The following is a 19,406-nucleotide window of genomic DNA, read 5'->3' as shown; positions in this document are numbered from 1 at the left end:
ACCAAAATTTAGTTATCACACAATAAATTGTTTTGTGTTGTTTATTTTGTTGCATATAAAGTTCCGTTTGTTTCGCAAGATAATCTTCACGCATTTAGTGTTCCGTGGCTACAAGAAGATTGAAAAACACTGGTCTACGGTGCCAGCAGTCCAATGGTCCCACACAGTGGCGTACGCAGGATTTTCTCAAGGGGGGGGGCCATTGAGAGTAGCGTAGCGAGGAATTTTGAAAGGGGGTTTTTTGACGACCGGCGGGCGAAGCCCGACGGCGTTTTCGCTTAAGACGACACCCAGCGGCGGGGGGTCTGGGGGAGGTCCCCCAGAAAATTTTGAAAAATTACTTTGAATTTGGTGCATTCTGAAAGCATTTTCAACAAAAATGTGGGTATGAATATTCCTGTAAAATGGTGCTGTCCGGTGGCATAGCAAAAGGATAAGATCATGTTTTCTTCGGCATTTTTCGGAAATAAAGCTAAGTCTCTGTGTTTTCTTGTTGTTAATTCCTGGCTGAGATGTTTGGTATTGGCAAAACTCGCTCTTTTAATGCAGTTTTGCTTAAAATTAAGCTAGGCTTACAGAACACTATGCTACATTGGCATACCTGGGGTGGGGTAGGTGGATTGGGCCATGTATTTCGTATTGGCTTAGTCTATAAAACAACATTGTTACAGTAATTGCTTTGACAGAGCAATGCAAAATATATTAAATGCCTTAATCTACGTCGTTAACTACTAAAACATTTTTAAGGGGGGGGGGGGGGCATGGCCCAATGGCCCCCCCCCCCCCCCCGCGTACGCCACTGGTCCCACATCTCTCCTGTGCAAACAGACTTCTGAAATTACAATTTGTTGAATCGCAAGACTTTCGTAAACATTTGCCTAACTAAAATGGACAAGTAGGCTGCGCAAGATAGCTTCTTCATGATCTCTAAATTGCTTCATTTGGAAATCTGGAGTACACACCAGACTTCCGTCATTAAGTAAATATTCCTTTGTGAAGAATTCGTACCGAAAGGCTCTACCCTCAATAAGGTAACCTACCACTACCAGTATTCTGGCCACTGTCCAAATAAAAACATATTTTCTCCATTCCTATCATGTGACGCCAAATCTTGGTTATCACAACCTTCAGGGATTATTCTGGCTTGGAGTGTTAAAATGTGTAGAGGAGACCAGGGTCTGGGATGGAAGATTTTATTCCATTCCATCACAGAAATCTTTCATTCCGTCTCAAAAATTTCTTTCATCTGCAAATTTTATAATTTCTACATTTTTATACGCCACATTGTGTTATTCTATTGCTTTTAGCTTATTCTATTTGTTTCGTGCAAAGAGTTCGAGAGCAGAGCTTTGGAAGAACTGCAACAGTTGGCTGAAAATGACCAATTATGGAAACTTTAAATTTACGTTTTTTTGCATCTAACTGAGTCAAATAAATTATTATCATTAATATTATTCTAGTCACGCTGTAACCTGAAAGCTATCGAAATGGAAACAGCACATCTTTGCTCCATCAACTTTTTAGCGAGTTTAGCTTGAATTAGGGACAGTGGAATAGGCTACAGTGAACCACTTCCACCATTCTTAGCTTGAATGTTTCATCTTGTCACAAAAGTTTCATTTTTCATTCAAAACGAAATCAGTGCCTATATTATTTGTTTATTAAAAAAACTTAGAATACGATTCCTAATTTTTATAAGCTATTAATCAACTACATTTAGAGCATGTTTAAAACTTCAATTGTGAGAAGGAAGTTTGTCTTCAAGCACAATGATGGACTATTATGGCACATTTTATTAATAATAATAATGTTAGTTTTTATATAGCGCTGTATCCATCGCAGAATGCGTTGCTCCACGGCGCTTTACAAAGCAGACAGTGTCAATGCAGCCGTATAGAGGCGCAACTGAGTACATTATTACCCGAATCCACTCCATTGCTCAGTGCCAAGCAGGAATTAGAATCAGTACCATTTTTAAAAAGTCTTTGGTATGACCCGACAAGGTATCGAACCCATGCCTACCGCTTCAGAGGCGTGCGCACTAACCACTAAGCCACCGAGCTTAATGGTAATACAATGGAAGCACTTAGCTTGCATAAATGTTGCCAGATTAATATGTGCATTTAAATTCAAAAAAGAATTTAAGTCCACTTTCACAACATACAAAACAAGAAAAAAAAAAAAAATTATTTAAAAATTGGAAAATGCCGATTGTAAAAAGAAAATTATTTTATTTTTTTCAGACAAGTTAAATCAGCGGTCTTGAACTTTTTCAAGTATAAAGAGAGCCATAAAAGCTACATATACTGCACAACTAACATGTTGACATAGTGGTGGCGTAGCTAGGGAATGTGCCGCCCGGGGCGGATTCCGATTTTGCCGCCCCTTCAAGAAAAAGCATGTAAAAATGAAATTTTTTTAATTGACTTAAAGTGGAATTATTGTATGTTTTGAACCAGTAGCGTAGCCAGTAATTTTGAAAGGGGGGGTTTTAAGGGCCGGCGAGCGAAGCCCGACGGCTTCTTTGCCATAGACGACACCCAGCGGCGGGGGGTCAAAATTTTGAAAAGTTACTTTGGATTTGGTGCATTCTAAGAGCATTTTCAACAAAAATGTGGGTATAAATCCCCTAGTATAAATATTCCTGTAAGATGGTGCTGTCCGGTGGCATAGCAAAAGGATAAGATCATGTTTTCTTGGGAATTTTTCGGTAATGAAGCTAAGTCTCTATGTTTTCTTGTTACTAATTCCTGGCTGAGATATTTGAATGTTTGGTATTGGCAAAACTCTCTCTTTTAATGGAGTTTCGTTTAAAATTAGGCAAACTTTGTTTTAGAGACTGAAAGCATCATTCTCAATATCGTGACGTCACATGCGTGCCAAAGGTTGGGTTGTAACCCCCAAACCCCTCCTCCCCCTTGGCTACGCCACTGTTTTGAACGTTGCTATTCTGTTTGCTTTTATTTTCCGTGTACTTTTGCATTATCAACAAAAAAAACAAAACGTCCTGCCTGAAAGTGCCGCCCCCCAGACGTGCCGCCCGGGGCGGTCCGCCCCCCTAGCTACGCCACTAGGTGGCTGATGAGTTGAGTGCAAGCCAGTGAATCGATAAAACACGTGGCTATTAAACAAAGTGGATTTGTATCACAGTAGTGATATTATTAAGCTTTGCGTGCTGATAAAATAAGCTACGTCTTTGCTGTAAATGATCAAAACAGAGCGAGATGTAGGGGCCTTTCTTCAGAATTTTTTTTTAAATTACAATTAATTTGATGCATTCTGAGCGTATGTTCATTATTCAGCTCTAAATGGAAACAAAAGTTAAATAAAACTTTTGCGTTTTGAACTTTAGAAAGCTAAATTTATTTGTGAGCTAGATGCCGTTTTCAAAAAATCCATAGGTTCCCGACCCCTGCGATACAAACTTCAGTGAAAAAGAAGGTTAGGATATGGAAATTCAGATTTTGATTTAATAGAATCTGGCAACACTTTTTTATCATCAGCTGTTGTTGCTTTGAAAGCCAAATCTTGGCTCAGTTTACGACTTATATTATTTTGTTTGTGTCAGCTGAGCAACGTAGCAAAACTGTATATACTGGAGTATCTTCATTAATAGTTTTGGTGTTTTATTTCTAGATAGAAACTTTTGGGCTGGTAGGCTATACAACTTCTTTTTTTCCATGAAAGAGGGATACAAAAGAAATACTGTATTAGGACAACCTATCTCTTGTCTTGTAGGCATAGGCTACCTCAGAATGCATATTGATTCGTTCTTCCATTGCATTACAATTTTGAAGTAATATAAACTTATCTTGATAACGTGGCATATACCGTCGCATGATTGTGTATGAACTTCAAGCCAGGGCAGCATTTTAAGTCAGAGTATGCTGTCCTTCCATTGCATTACAATTTCTGGGCAGTGCTATGAAGAAATCGAGCAATAGTGTTTACAATAACAACTGCATTCTGACAAAAATAATGCAATATTGGTAACAATAGAATAAGAGTCCAACAATAACTTCTCTGGAATAGTCAAGATGAAGAACAGTGACTTTTGGAATAGCCCTGAACCTGATGTACATGTATGTAATTTTGTTTTGAAAAGGGTTAACATGTGTATGACCGAAAACGTTCGTAGTTTATAGTTTATGTTCAGTTTAATATATTATGTTAAATGCCGTGTGGTTGCTTGGTTTCATCTGTTTATGGTTGAAGAAAGTCACATCTTTACCAAAATTGTAATTTTGTTTTATTCACCATTGCTTTACACTGTGTTTCTTCCAAACTTGCTTGTTGTAGAAAAAGGTATTTTCAGTTGATGTAATGGTGAAACTAAGAGTGCTTTAATCTATATGATGAACTGTGTACTTAGCGCTGAACATTCAAAAGCTACTGCACCAAAAGAGTATCTATCTGCAGGTACAAATTGCATGTGCTTGATAAATATTTCTTGCTGCATTAATATGAACTTTTACTAAACTTATGTAATATTCATCTTGTCAGTAACTAATAAAATAATTTGCTATATGCAAAAAGTTTCATTCTAGTCAGAGAGTGAAAAATTTGGTTATCTAGTGACTATAGTAATGTATTTTCGTGATACTACAGAGTATATACCCTATGCAATATGCATTTCCACATAAAAATTATTCAAAATATTTTTCATGCAAATAACAAACACTGCTCGTTTTCTTAAACATGTTTGTGTTAAGCACTGCATTTTCAATATACGGTATTCTTAATGGTAGGTTGTGTCTTTTCTCTTCAATATAAATTTGTTTAACCACTTGCAGGCGGTTTTCTTTTTATCTTGCTTAGCCTACCAGACAGGCTTAATTTCAGAGAAATTTACCTTTTTCACTATAATTTTGTTTTTGAATTGTTTCTCTGTTCAGTGGTTTCCCCAATGCATAACAAAATAATGTCGCCAATATCAAAATAAAGAATTGCTAAAAGTTATGCACATTGCACGTATAAAACAAAAAGGCACTCGTCTTTTTGTTAACAGTCAAATGTATTGTATATAACTATATATATATGTCATCTGTCTTATTGCAAAAGCTTTCTCATGCGTACACTGTATATATGTCATCGGTCCACAAGTGGTTAAGGATTTTTCAGCTGGCCAACATTAGTTTTTGCATATATATCAGACGGAATGGCCCGTTTCGGTGAGTCCGATTCGGTGAGTCCGATCCCTTATTGGGGGATTTTTTCATTTTTTTTTTTAATTATTGGGTACCGTAGCCTAATTATCATTGCCGTTTTAGGGTTAGGGATTAGAGGTTAGGAACTCACCGAATAGTAGCAGACCCATATCAGAAGATGATTAAATGCTGCAACTACATGTGCTCATTAAATCAGCAATGAAAAGTTATTTCAAGTTCAAGAGTGAGTAACGTAGATATTGAAAGATATATTAGTACATGCGTAAAATTCAGTTTCAACTTTCCCAAAAACTTCCCGTTACACTGTAGCTATAATATCCAGGACTATGGAGTAAAAGGGATTTTGTCGGAGTTGTTGTAAAAAAGACTGATTTGGCTTGACACAAAACGATGAACAATAGAAATTTTGTTGTGTATTGCGATTTTGAATATTATATTTATAAATATGAAATCGCGATACACAACATAATCTACATTTTTCTTGAATATATAATTATCAGGCAGTGCCTCCTATGGATCCGTACTTGAGCTTCTCTCTAGCACCAGCTTGCTGGGCATGCAGTTGTTCTCTTGCATTATATTGCCTTTCTCATTATTTTTGCAATAAAATTTTTGTTTGCAATCTTTTTTCAAAATATTTTTTGTTCTCTGTAGTGCACATTTAAACTTCACCAGAAAGTAGAAGTGTTTGTTCTAGCCAGTTTTTAGAAAAGTTTGATTTAGTGAAATTAAATTTTAAAAAAGAAAAAAAAACTTTAGAAAATCTGGCATCACGAAAGTCGGAGAGCCAGTTATAAGTCAAGGAATTGGAGTTCAGGCCTCGAAATTCACGGCGGACACGGCGGACATGTCCGCCGTCACAGCATGTGATGTCCGCGGGAAGTACCCTCTAGATCGGTCATATTTGTCCGCCGAGAAATATCGCAGAAACTGGCGATACAAATCGTCATTGCATAGCACGAACAACTGTTGCAAGAATATAATTTGCGCTGGGAAAGCGAAATTATCGCATTCCAAGCGCGCGTCTAGAAAAAGTTAATACTGTATCTCTTACCTTCCATTCAAGCTGAAAAACTTTCGAATTTTACGTTGCTTCAACGATTGATGACATTGAACCAGCGTAACAGAGGTGAATTCTTAGCTAAGAATTGATGGGAGTACCGGTACTTCTACACTAATCACGCGCAACTTAGTTCAAGTCTTATGTCACAATGTCTGGCTTTGATCTCCGAGTAATATTGATAATGCAAGGTTGGTTACAAAGTTAGATTATAAGAGTATAGGCTACTACAACAAGATGCCGCAAAACTTAAGTTTTGGTATTACAGTAAAAAAGAAGAGGCCCAGGGAAATTTCTGAAAGTGAGAATGAGGGCGATGAACCTACTACTAGGAATTTTAGTGGTGATAGACGCATATATATATTAAAGGAACAACGAATGTAAGGATTAGCTCTGTCAAAGATCACAACACATCGTTTACCCCAAGCCATCAATTTCCGGTCATCAAGGCCATCGACAATACGAGTGACAAAAAAAAAATCAAAATTAAGAGGTTGTTTGAAATCGCATATTTTATCGCTAAAGAAGAGCTCGCATTTACGCTTTTCCCTCAACTAGCCGGTCTGGAGAAAAGACACGGAATAGATCTCGGTATCACGTATCTTAACGACAAGCAGTGATCTCGTGGAGATTGGCGCACGTCTTTGAAGATCGATGTTATTGAAGCTCTAATCATGCGCATATGTTTGAATGGCCTTGACTGCGCTGATTATAACTCCGAGCCTGCCGTGGTCTCGTGGAATACTGATACTATTTTAGAGAGGCGACCGCATCACGGAGAGGGGAAAAAATAACTGTGCTTTTTCTAATGTTTTGTTTACTCTTTTCGTCACTTTCGCTCACATGACACGCAAAAATAAACCTAAAGAAAAAAGCCTAGTGAAACTTTGAACATCAGAAAATAGTAGCGTTACGCGTTAGTGTAGAAGTTTTCCGACTCGTGCCCAGAGCATTGTGACGCAAGAAGCCACACGACCTCGTTCGGTGGAAGTTAATCAGTTATGCGGCGGATTATTTTTTTATTATTTATTTGCATCAAGCACAAAAATTCCATAGAATTTAAAGTTTTAACAATCATCATATTATCATCATCATCATATTTAGTAGCTACACGGCGTCAAGCGCACGTCGTTGGTCTGATGAAAGCCTTTCAGAGTGACTTCGCTGAAATTTTAAAAAGCCTAAACCGTAGCTATGGTTCTCAAATGGCGAAGACTTATCAAGATAAAGGGATTAAGTATGACGATCGACGTTAAAACTGGTGTGTCCGCCGTAAGACTTAATTTGTCCGCCGAGATAGCTGCTCAGACCGGACACGTTTGTCCGCCGTCAACAAAAACGAATTTCGAGGCCTGGGAGTTGTATAATTTTTGCCCGACTCAAAGCCCTGGTAATATCACTGTATGTGGATTTTGAAACTTCAGCTTTCATACCATAATAATTCAAGGACACAAAATGGTAAAATGTTTAAACACATAATTTTATAATCGTTAAACAAAACGAATTAAAGAATTGATTAATGTAACTTTGTTATGCATGGTGTAGTGGTGTACCCATTAACTCAAGTCCCTTGCCAAAGCATTGACATACAACTTCCAGCTACATGTGTGACATTTAAAGTATAGGCTAGTAAAGTAATAGATTGATATACCCCAGAAACCAATCATTGAAAAACTGGAGTTTTGCTTTGCCAACTTGTTTTTTGAGAAGTTATAAATTGTGTTGATATGTTTCTAGTAGTTGTATCTCAGTTGTTCATGCAAATATTTTACAGTTTTTTGTTTAATCATCACTGACAAAACAAAATTTGCTGCTAGTTTTTATACTACAGTACCAATGAAAATTTGGTGTTAATTTAGTATGTGGCTGTAAGAGTGAGTACAGTAGTGTAGTAGTTCATCAGCAAGTGCTTCCTTCTTTGCAAATGTGCCTTTGATACTGAATGTGGAATGTTTAATTCATGTTGTGTTGTAGATTTACTGCACTCAGCAGACAACACAATGATTAATAACAAAACTGTTAAATGGTGTGGTTGAATATAAAATCTTCATCTTAAATTTTTGTTTATAATTTAGTTTAAACACTTACACACGGTCTACTAGAACACGGCCAAATATGTTGCTATTTGGGAAAATTTCTAAGAGTCTTAATTGTTACAACCATAGCCATGACAAACCTGTTATTTTCTCACGTACAGAAGTATGTAAAATAAGCAATATTTGCATCTAGACATGTTTTTGGCTTGTTTTGCCGGAGATTAGATATGTATTTTAAGCACAATTTGTGCAATAACAATGTGAAATATGTGAGACTTTCCAACTGCATCCCGGAGGTAGTCTCATCATACAGTCGTTAGGTTTTTTGTATAGCAGGATCTTTCGCCAATAGCCATATGTTACTTGCAAAATTAAACTTGGTGAAAAACAAAACGAGCCAAAATTTAAATTGGCACATCAAATGAACAGCTTACAACATAGAATCCACAAAAAAATCCTTGATATTTTAAATGGAACATGCAATTGCACCAAACGATGCTACCTTCAGGGTGCAGTTGGATAGTCTCACATATTTTACTTTGTTATTGCACAAATTGTGCTTAAAATACATATCCAATCTCCGGCAAAACAAGCCAAACATTTGTCTCGTTGCAAATATTGCTTATTTTACTTACTTCTGAAGATGGGAAGATGACAGGTTTGTCATAGCTATGATTGTAACAATTCAGACTCATAGAAATTTCCTCAAATAGCAACATATTTGGCCGTGTTCTACTGTTCTAGTAGGTCATGACTTACACTTTACAGTTTATTTAAAAAAAAACAAAAAAAAACTGCAGAAGTCCAATTTTAAACACCATGGAGGCTGCAAGCGTGACCATAGTGGCAGATGTTTCACTCACTGATGCAACCTATTTGTATATAATTTAAATTTAATTTTTGAGAAATAAAAGGTGCCTCACTAACCCCAAACAACCAAGTTTGGCAAGCAAGACTTTGTGCATTTTCAAATGTCAGATTTTCTTATTTCTCAAACAAGATTGTCACATATTTTGCAAAACTCTTGTATCGGAATGTTCCACCGCAGTTCTGGCAAGGTCTGTTTGTTGTCGCTGTTAGTGATCTGGCACGGTGCCAACAATGTCAAAGAAGGAATAAAAAGCTTAAACTAAGACTTCTTTCTTTTTATTACTCGTACATTGTTGTTGGTGAGGTAAGATAGAGATCATTTTAAACAATAATCACTTCCGATAGTGTGCTTACGATATGGTGACAATGTTAATTCTTATACTTGTAACCTTTTCATGGAGCCAACATTGAACACAGCATCGCATAATGCCTTCAAGAGAGTTGATTGCAGCAACTTCATTAAATTTTGCAAAAACTCTCATGTGGTGATTATGTTGATATGTATAATTTATTTTGTTGGACTAATACTTCTGATTTTTTTATGTGAAAACATGTGCTCAGTAATTTGCGAAGTTTGTGAAATGTAACCTCGATTTTTGGTGATAATGATTTTTTGTCCTTACAATTTCAATTCGGCCAACAAACCACAGTCAGACTTTAGAGCTAGGACAAAATCTGGCATACCTACCTCTTAATTCTTCTATTTTGTTGTTTTCGATCTCACATCTTCACTATCATTATATTTGGCAATGTATATCCATTGATATTGCAAATGTTAAAATGAATGATGTGTTGATAAAATCATGCAATTGACAACCGCACAACTTAACTTTTTACGTTTGGATTGATTTTCTATTTAAATCGCTGTCCTGCTTCATTCTATTTGAATAAGGTACTGAAAAATTCATATTTACGATGATGAAAGCTTTATCAATAGAATACTCAAATTACCGGACCTGACTGATTTGCTTCTTTGAAAGGTAGGACTCAAAATAAAGCTATATCTTGAAACATTATTTTTACATTTTCATGAATGGTTTCTCGTTGAAATCCTTTCATGAGACAATTGCTCAATTTACGGTAGGGCTGATCACAATTTAGTTGATAACCGTTTGCCAGTGACATGCTTCCCGTGTTTGTGTTATAAACCGTGCCTTATTGCTTTAGTGAAAATCAAAATTCAATTTACATAATTCAATCAAACCTGGACCAAATCCTTCCAAGATCAACTCAATAAACTCCTTATGAAATACTTGAACTTCGTGTGGGGTATTCAGCAATTTATGGGTTTATTGTTCTATTTTGATTTACCATGGTCTGTTAATGACCTTGTTTGGTGCTGTGGCTTTTATACGTTGGTTTATAAAATATCGCAAAATCACTCGCATTGCTTCGCTTAGTTGTTGTGTTGTCAATTGGCACGGTTCTTCAAATGCGTATCAATCATTTTGAAACCGCAATGACAATTTCAAACTGTTATCGAAATAGCAGGTACCAAGCAAGAGATGAGATTGTTTTTTGTTTGTCGGAGGACAAACCTACAATCTCCCCACTTTGGTCTTCTTGATAATTTGCAACTGACCCATGCAGATACGGTGAATTGAGAAAACGAAACCATCTTATGTTGAATGCGGCATACCAGTATACTGGTTTGATTTGTTTGATTTGCGATCTTAAAATCATTAGCCTACCCGACTTCCAAGAATGTGAAATGCTTTGTTTTGAGAAAAATGATCTTTAAGTTTTCATTTTAGAGGACCAGGCAATTTCTGTGATAAAATGCGAAATTGACAATTACATGATGCCAGACAGCAAATCAACCGTCTGCAGACGTTGAATCAATTTTAAAAACGGTTGATTTGCTGTCTGGTGATATCCTGATATATATAGCTTTCGTTTGCTTAATGATTTATCAATCAAGTTTTCTATATTCGCTTTCTTTGCACTGTGTACTGTCTTAGGGCAAGTGTTTGCCTTGTGATAAGAGCATTGATACTACTACAATTTGTGTGTTGTTTGCTGTTTTTCAAAAAATGAACCTATATTTATCATTACTTGAAAAACATGCAATTAAACAGCTCTGTAAACAATTGGATGTGTTTGTCAAGTTGTTTTTTTCACGTTTTACTTAAACCCATGAAGTTCAGTCCTCCTTGAGTTTCTCTTCAAGCAAAAATGTTAAAATCGCCATGATTTGGAACAGCTACCGCTTTGTCCTTGTGCATTTTTCTCACTTTGACAACATTTATTATTGTTTTTCCACTTCGTCTATCGTTAGCTTTATCATGTCATGATAAGTTTGCTAGTCAGGTATGTATATTTCCTATATATACATTTGCTTTTGAAGAGAGGGGAAAGGACTAACAGTTAACAGAGCAGAGTTGCCATTTTACATTATCTAGGGACGTTGATGGTGTCCTTCATTCATATAAATGAGTATTCTTTACTAAAAGTCGCTCGAAAGTCTCAAATCAACAACAGATACTTTTTTATGACTTTTTGTTAAAAAAAAAGAAATACAGATTCTGCTTTAAATTTACCAAAAAAGATAAAGCAAAAACAGTTCAAGAAATGTCTGCCACTTTGGCTTCAGGATTTACCTTAAACTCAACCAGTAAAATTTCTGTGTTTCATGTTGTTTCAATTTCTGGTAACATTAAAACAACTAGGTGGGATAAATCTTCAACTATAGCTTTAATCCAAGGTATGTTTGCTAGAGGCTTAGGACCAATATAGCTTTTAGTTTACCAACTTAATCTTTCCTTTTTCAAAATTTTGCTTTGTTATTTCACTTGCCGCAACTTTTCGTCCATTCTTGTTTTTCAAAAACCAAACCAACATAATTTCATATCGTATTCAGTAATTCGCTCAGTTTGAAACTCCGTTTATTGTTAATGCTTATCTCATCACGAAGTTACTGCGGTTGTATTTAGAAAGGATTTAACCTCAAATTTTAGTCCATCATACCCTGACGTTTTGTTTACAACTCAATATAATAAAAATTCAGGTAGAAAATCATTAATGGAAAAGATCAAAGTGTCCTTCGTTTTCGCAATTTTTATTGATGTGCTCATTGGCTTTAAACCAGTGCATTGTGTCTGCCACAAGTGTCAACTAACTACCGCTGTAGTCCACGCCATAGTGCAATCTTGCGGCCATTTAGTATCTTAGCTTCAAAAGAGATGAGGTTGATCCTTTGTAACACATGGATGTCATTTAAAGCTTATCTTTTCCCCTTTTATATAATGATTGTTACAGGCTTCTGTAACTTGCGTTGATGTTTTTGTTGATTTTTACATAGTGATTTTTTTTTCACTCGAATTATTTACATTTCTTTTTTGTCTACCGACGTTAACACGTAACAAACACGTTAACACGTAACAAACACATTCTTTTTGTAAACTGAGGTGGGGTCACGGTGTGTTCAAATCTTCCATCATTTATGTCTGTAAACATTATCCTCTATTATCCTCTACTTATGTGACTCTTCATGACTTATTTGAACGATGGTCTAATAGTCGTCGCTGGATATTACTCAATTGATGTATATACAAAAAGAAACTCTCAAATTCGATTTATTGATATCAATTTCTGACCTTCTTAGTTCATAGCATCAATCATGTTTTGTTATTTAGCAACAATGTAATTCACCTCCGCAGTGAAAAGAACTGTCTCGATTTAAGATTGTATTTGAAAAAATTGAGATGTTAGTTCTGTATTCACGCCCGTTATTATCAATACGTGCGGGTGGGACCTGACTGTACAAATACACGCTTCTGCTATCTCAATCTGATCTACCAACTATAGGTTTTTGTGTGGTTTTTGATGAAAAGAGGTGCCCTACTCATAATTTGTGCTATTTGATAAAGTCAATAACCGACAGCAAACGTGGTGTATTCTGTCTAATGAGCTCAGCCATTTGGTTTCATTACGTTTTTTGATTGCTCGGTTTTGCTTTATTTGCATAGTTATGTATAGTTACAGTACTTGCGAGGGTATGTTGTTTGGTAAAAACAAAAAGCGTAGATTTGTTGCGTTTCTTTCTTATTCAGTGACTAAAACCGGCAGCATCAGATGTGTTTCTGTGACAACAAAACCTAATTTCTTAATCTATCTGGCGTCGTACTTGAGATTTAAACTAGGTCAAACTTTTGATCAGACTGACGTATCTGTGTTAGTTGTCAAAAAAAATCTTTGGACACGATGTGAACATGAGGGCATTCTGTAGGCGCTGCAAAAAGTGACAGACATTTGACGAAACAAGATGCCAGGCAACGCCAAGGCAGAGATAGCAACCGCGATGGCAGCTCTTCATCCTACAAGAATCAATTTTATTTGACTTGCGCTTGAGCAATCTAAATCACAGTCATTACCAGCTGTGCTTTTATCATTTGCTTTTCAAGAGAAATATTCTTCATGTGGACGTTTATTCAACGTTTAAAATATAACTAAATGATTTTGTTTCCATCATAGACACTTGAACGCTTTCTAACTCGTGAATCGTGACTAATCTGCTGCTTCGAGACTACTTTAACGTACTTGATGCTTGTTAACGTGAAGTACTTGATGTCCAACTCATTTCGAGGTAACTTCTTTTCAACTTTTTGTCACTCGGTAGGCACTCCTGAGCTTGTTAGATTGCCATTACGCATGCGCGTTTGCTTTTCTGTTGCCGAAATTGGTTAATTAGCGATAAGCTTCAACTTCTGTTGTGAAAGTGTGTTTATTTTACGGAATGGTGAGGTTCAGATTTTAGCAATTATTAAACCAACATTCGTCGTTCAGTGAGATTGAGGTTTCTGTTGAGCGTGCCTCACAAATGCCGGAAAGTTTGCACAATGTAAAGTAATTACGGCAGTAAGCGAGACAAGAGTATCAGCTGTGTTTGCCAGTGCGATTAATTTAATATATTTTCATACCATCAGGCCTGATGTAGTTCTAGCTTCCTGTTGTCGTTAGTTTAAAATCACTTTCACTGAAAATCAAGAGTGATATTTGAAACTCCAGAAGAAGCAATGTAGAGAAATGTGAAAACCTTGTAAGTCAGAATTGTTGGTAACCTGCTGGAGAAATTTTCTTTTAGAATGTTGACAACTCAGATTGCAATGTCAAACAGTTCACAGTGACTTGTTTTCTTTTTCACTTTGTACTTGACATACTGATCGCCTTCACGAAGTAAAGGATTGTCTGGCAACACCAAACAATTTTGACAAGCAGTATGTATTTTTCTCACCATCAAAAACTTATGTATTTTTTCAGATCTTATGTAAATCAAAATCGTTTTATGAATGTCGTCCAAACTGTGAAAAAAGTTTTCAATACTCAAACAATGCTATGCAGATGGCGTTTGTGACATCATTTCAGTTGCTTGGTTAATGTTTACATAAAAATCAAATTTCGCGTGGTCGCGAGTACCCGAGAGGCTTTTTGAAAAGAATGCACAATAACTGGAAACTCTGACTTCTGTAACATACGGTCGGCTCGTGTACATGTCATTTGTGTGTATAACGCTAGTACGCAACCAAGCATCTTAATGCACATTTTGTTCAACTCGGCAAAGTACTGCGAGTGTTGTATTATGGGTCAGCCCACATGGCAATGATAAATCATCTACGTCTTGTAAAGTATTTTTATTTCCTTTTCCAATAAAATCATTTAAAAACCCAAGTAATGTGTTTCCATGCGATGTGTTTCTGGTTTCCACTGTGAATGATGTTACAAGGGTTCCAAAGCGTTTAGTATTGCAATAAATGGTCAAAGATGAAACAGAAGTAGAATTTGCAGTAATTCATCTAAATTTTCTGTGAGGTGTAGTTTATTAAGAACCAAACACTGGAGTAGAAATGAGCAACTAAAGAGTTGCCAATACGGCAAAGTTACCAAACCTTGAAAAAGCGGCATACATCATGTTTTAGCCATCATTGCATCAAATATTCTCGATCAAATGTTTAGTTTGCTGCCTCTGACATTGAACAGTGCAAAGATCAAAAAGTCATTACGTCATTGTTATTGCCAGCTTAAGTTTTGTACCATGCACCAAAGCGGTGACCTTAGACCTTGCCTAATTAGTCGTACGGTGAATCAAGATTCTAAGCTCGGAAAATTTGTCTGTTTTGCCGGCGAAAAGGCTGTCTCGATGCCGCCAATGAAGGTGAATGATTCCGAAGCAAACGAAAGGGAAGTTACTTCCACCTCTCCCTCGTTTTCGTCGGTATTCGCAAACCGATTATCTGGAATGGAAATTGGTAAGTCAGCTATAGCCTACGTAGCCTCAATTCTTATTTTCACTGATTTCAAGTTTTTTTTCAAAAATTGGTCATACTCATGTGCGACTTGTGCGTTCAATGAATGGTGGCGAATCGTGTTCTAATTTTATTTGGAGTTAGCAAATCGTACTGGCAATTATCATCATCGTCGAAGTTCGGTTTTTCTCCTTTAGTGGAAGTGGTCGATTACCTGTTCTTTTTGGACGTTCTCGCTTTCTCTTCCCAGCCACCTTCAAAGTCAATGCCTTTCAGAGCAAACTGTCTTTACATTTCACAAACTGATCGCAAAATTTTTGTTAATTTTCTAATTTAAAATATCAAACCATGTTGTTGATATACCAATTATGTTGCAATTAATCTGCGTAATTTAAAAGCACGGTTTTTGCATGACATGTTACACTACACAATTTAGTTTCAGCAAATTATAAATCGGAGAATCGCCAGTAAAATTTCAAAACTTTAAACATGGACCGGTGGCCTATTTGAAACCATTATGTTGCTGGTGTGAAATTTTCAAATGCTGCTACAGGTTATTTTTGCTCATTGCTCGGTATATTTATATTAGCCTAATCAACAAACAAGGCTATTGCCACATTCTATTTGCCGTGCGTGGGAGGAGTGGAGATGAGTGGAGTGCTTTAGTCGCTGCATCTGCAAACAAATTGATTTTTTTGTCGTCCACGCTTCGCATTTGAAAATTTTTCTTAATTGTTTCACTTTTACTTGGTTCTAAAAATAATTTTTACATGTGCTAGTTGAAGATGGTATTAAAATCGAAATCGATTCTTTAATTAAGCTTGGTATTGGTAATAGATTATGTTGTTGTACAAATGCCAACATTCGATGAATTATGTAAATTAGTAGGACTTTCTGATTTCCTTCTTGCATAGACATTTTCGTGCTGTGTTTTTTTATCTGGAGTCCAAGCAAGCTGTACCTAGCACAAAATAATAGCTTTTAGTTTGGAATGTTTACATTTTTGCTTGGTCTCATATCACCTTTTTATCCCATGTTATGTAGAATAGATGTTGGCATCAGTCCATAAACGATAAACTTAGCCGGCCAAAGTATATGCCAAAACAGTGCATTTCTTGTGGCTGCTTCCTTTTGTTTTGGGTAATTGAAGTGCCGATTAGCTGCAGGCGTTGCTTTCACACTGTTGGATTGTTACAATTGTCAAGTTTTATTGCTAAGACTTTGTTAGAACATCAGTGAGGTCAGGTAATTGTTGACAGGTGATTAGCTTTTGCCGAAAACTTGGCGAAGACATTTTGGTGGTGCTGCTTTATTTCACAATGTAAAATTACAACGATTTTTGGTACAACAGTATTATCTACTAAGCAAGCAAAGTCTATCAGACTGGAAAGATAGTTTGGAAACAGTATATTTTCCAGTGGTTGTTATATAATCGTTTTACAACATACTATATTTCCAAAAACTGAAAAAATAGCCCCTCAACAAAGCTCATAGCATCACTAATCACTATGTCGCCTCACGTATTGCTTTTGAAAAACGCGTATTGAGTTGAATTATGATTTGAACTTTCCGCTGAAGCAATTACCCATTGAGAATGGGACACTGGTAGGCAGTTGTGTTTAAAGTTATTGTGGTGGTTTTAAATTGTCTTCATGTTTTGGAGCTGGTCTATTACATTCGCAGCAACATTGACACCTTTTTTTTATGTCAAAGCACAATTTTTTGAGTTATTTGGTTGCTTGGTAATTTGGTGAAATGCGTGGCTATTAAGTTTCAAGCACGAAACTTAATGTTTTTGAAATAGTCGTTCACTCATCATCTCAGCCAAATAAATAGATTGTTTTGCTAAGCAAAATCTATTATTTAGACTTCGCGTCAAAGTAAATATATTAGATCATAAATCTGTGTCTGGTGTAAAGTTCATTTATTCAAGATGTGTCGCAATAGCAGTTTCCAACTGCGACTATTCTTCACCATTTTTTTCCATAGATGCACGTCATTTTACGTCGCAATGATAAAAAAAAGTTCCATTGTGTCCGGTGAAATTGACTTGGGTTTATGTCATATGTTTTTTTTTAGTTTTTATTTGACTTTATTCAACGTTAAAACGATGCTGAATGTTGTGCGTGTGATTTACTTTAGCTGACTCGCTTTAGCTTGCCTGCGAAAATATCAACGCACCCTGGACTGTATTTAGCATTCAGACTGAATCTACCAGCAATGAGGAATTTTCGATTAATAATTTTGACAACTTTCAAATCTTTTAGCTGTTTCCCCTGCATCCAGGCATTAGATGGGCGTTTCCATAACTATTTTGCAATTTTCTTTTTGACCACAGTCGTCTGCTTTTGCTGGTGAAATGACGAGCTTTTCCAACCAGCAAAAGTTACTTTTTATACATCGTTTAAACGTCTAGAAACGTTGATACGATGGAAAAGAAGCAAGTTTTTCTGACTGGGTTTGTTAACTTAGCCGTGGACGTCGCTTAAGCCCTTGTCGGTACAAAACATTAAACAAAGGCAAATAGATGGATTGGCCTAGAGGCGTCGTTTTTTTTTAAACCAGTATTTTGTGACAGAAAACGGAGCTATAGCCAACAAGATTATCAGCACAAGAGTATACAAAGCAAAAAAGTGTTTAAGAAGCGGAAATTTGTGGCTTAATTACTTTCCGAACGATAAGCTAGTTTATATTGCAATTTTCAGGAAAAAAGCTCGTTCTGTTGCTTCTACGTTTCACAAGCAAGGCGGTCTATTATGGAGTGAGACGGTCTATTATGGAGAGTCTCTATTTTGCGTTATAGGGATATTATTGTGGTTTAAACAAGATTAGTTTGCAAAGAAAAGAAAACCCTTTGTAGAAAACAAAATCAAGATCTTTCCGATGTTATTGTTTTCAATAAGCTGCAGTTCATTTAAATTGTTCATTGAAAAACAAGTTCAAAGGTTAAAGACTATGAATAGGGTTTGCAATGAGCCTGCCACATGCGATTAAAGTTTCAAAAGAGAAGCACATACATTGCAATATAATTAAGTTCTAATAAGAATGGAAAAGAGACTCACAGTTCAGTAATTTATAAAGATATTCATTCGCTTGAGTGTGCTGTCAGTGACGCCTTCGAGGCTATATCTAGACCCCAGCCCATGGGCAATCATTGAGTGTTCACTGGGGTGGTCCCAAATTTTGTCAAGATTAAAAAATGTATAGAGGTGCCGCATAACCATTTAAGTTTTCGCTTAAAACACAATGTAAATAATGTAGCTTATTAACTGTCAGGGTAGGTTGAAAACAATTTATTTGAATTTGAAAAAGGTTTTAAAAAGCTTCCGCATTGACTAAGAAATCGTATTCCAAAATTTTTGAGGCTGGCCCCCTCCACATGCAGACGTTGAATCCATGTAAAAATGACGTATTTGTCTGTCTGGGCACAGAAGCCGTGTTGATTGACTGTCAGCAATGAACTTTTTTTCAGCCAGTAAATAATTTGCTTTTAAATTTATTTAACATTTTAGACGTTGGATCGATGTAAACAGCGACTGAATTTCCCACTGAGTTGTGCTGATGCTAACATATGCAACAAATGCAGCAACACATGGCTCAATTATCGCATTTACCTACAGCTTAATGCTGACAAGTTTGATAGTACTTGAGTAGCAATTAACTTGTTCAATGGTGCGGATTTGATAATGCTGAAGTACAAGCAAGAAAAACGCTGAGATTTAATTGTTTCATTGGGTTATCATAAATGATAAATAAGCGCTATAATTAAACTTGTTTTTCTGCTATGACTTGCAGCATATTATTTCGAAATAACGCATTTTATTTGCTCTGAGGAAGTGAAGATACGCATTCACATCATTCACATAATGCATGAAATGTCAAAGAAGTAAATTAAATGACGGAATATTTCCATAATCTTGAATGGAAATTTGGTGAAAAATTTTGATTTTTTTTTCATTAGGAATAATATTCGACCAGCAGATATAATAACCTTTTTACTTCGGTACCTTTCATTACTGGTCACAAAACA

At 36.2% G+C, this 19,406-nt stretch overlaps 1 protein-coding gene across 3 annotated transcripts in view; it reads left to right on the top strand.

Annotated features, from left to right (window-relative positions):
• The first annotated feature begins 4,298 nt into the window (after window positions 1-4,298).
• The window catches only part of LOC145767398 (kazrin-like), a 30,275-nt gene continuing 15,167 nt past the window's right edge, over window positions 4,299-19,406 (top strand). For 2 of the 3 annotated variants that reach the window (XM_082579214.1, XM_082579212.1), the window contains exon 1: window positions 15,263-15,379. In XM_082579214.1, the coding sequence (XP_082435340.1) occupies window positions 15,271-15,379 (109 nt within the window). In that variant the 5' untranslated portion in view covers window positions 15,263-15,270. Of the gene's footprint in view, window positions 4,420-15,262; window positions 15,380-19,406 lie in introns of those variants that run through there. The other variant, XM_082579213.1, reaches the window with a different exon arrangement.

Source organism: Aplidium turbinatum, chromosome 3 (assembly GCF_918807975.1).
Source record: "Aplidium turbinatum chromosome 3, kaAplTurb1.1, whole genome shotgun sequence".
NCBI classification, from domain to species: domain Eukaryota; kingdom Metazoa; phylum Chordata; class Ascidiacea; order Aplousobranchia; family Polyclinidae; genus Aplidium; species Aplidium turbinatum.
Note: the sequence above shows the minus strand (reverse complement) of the source record. Positions and strands in the feature narration are given on the sequence as shown.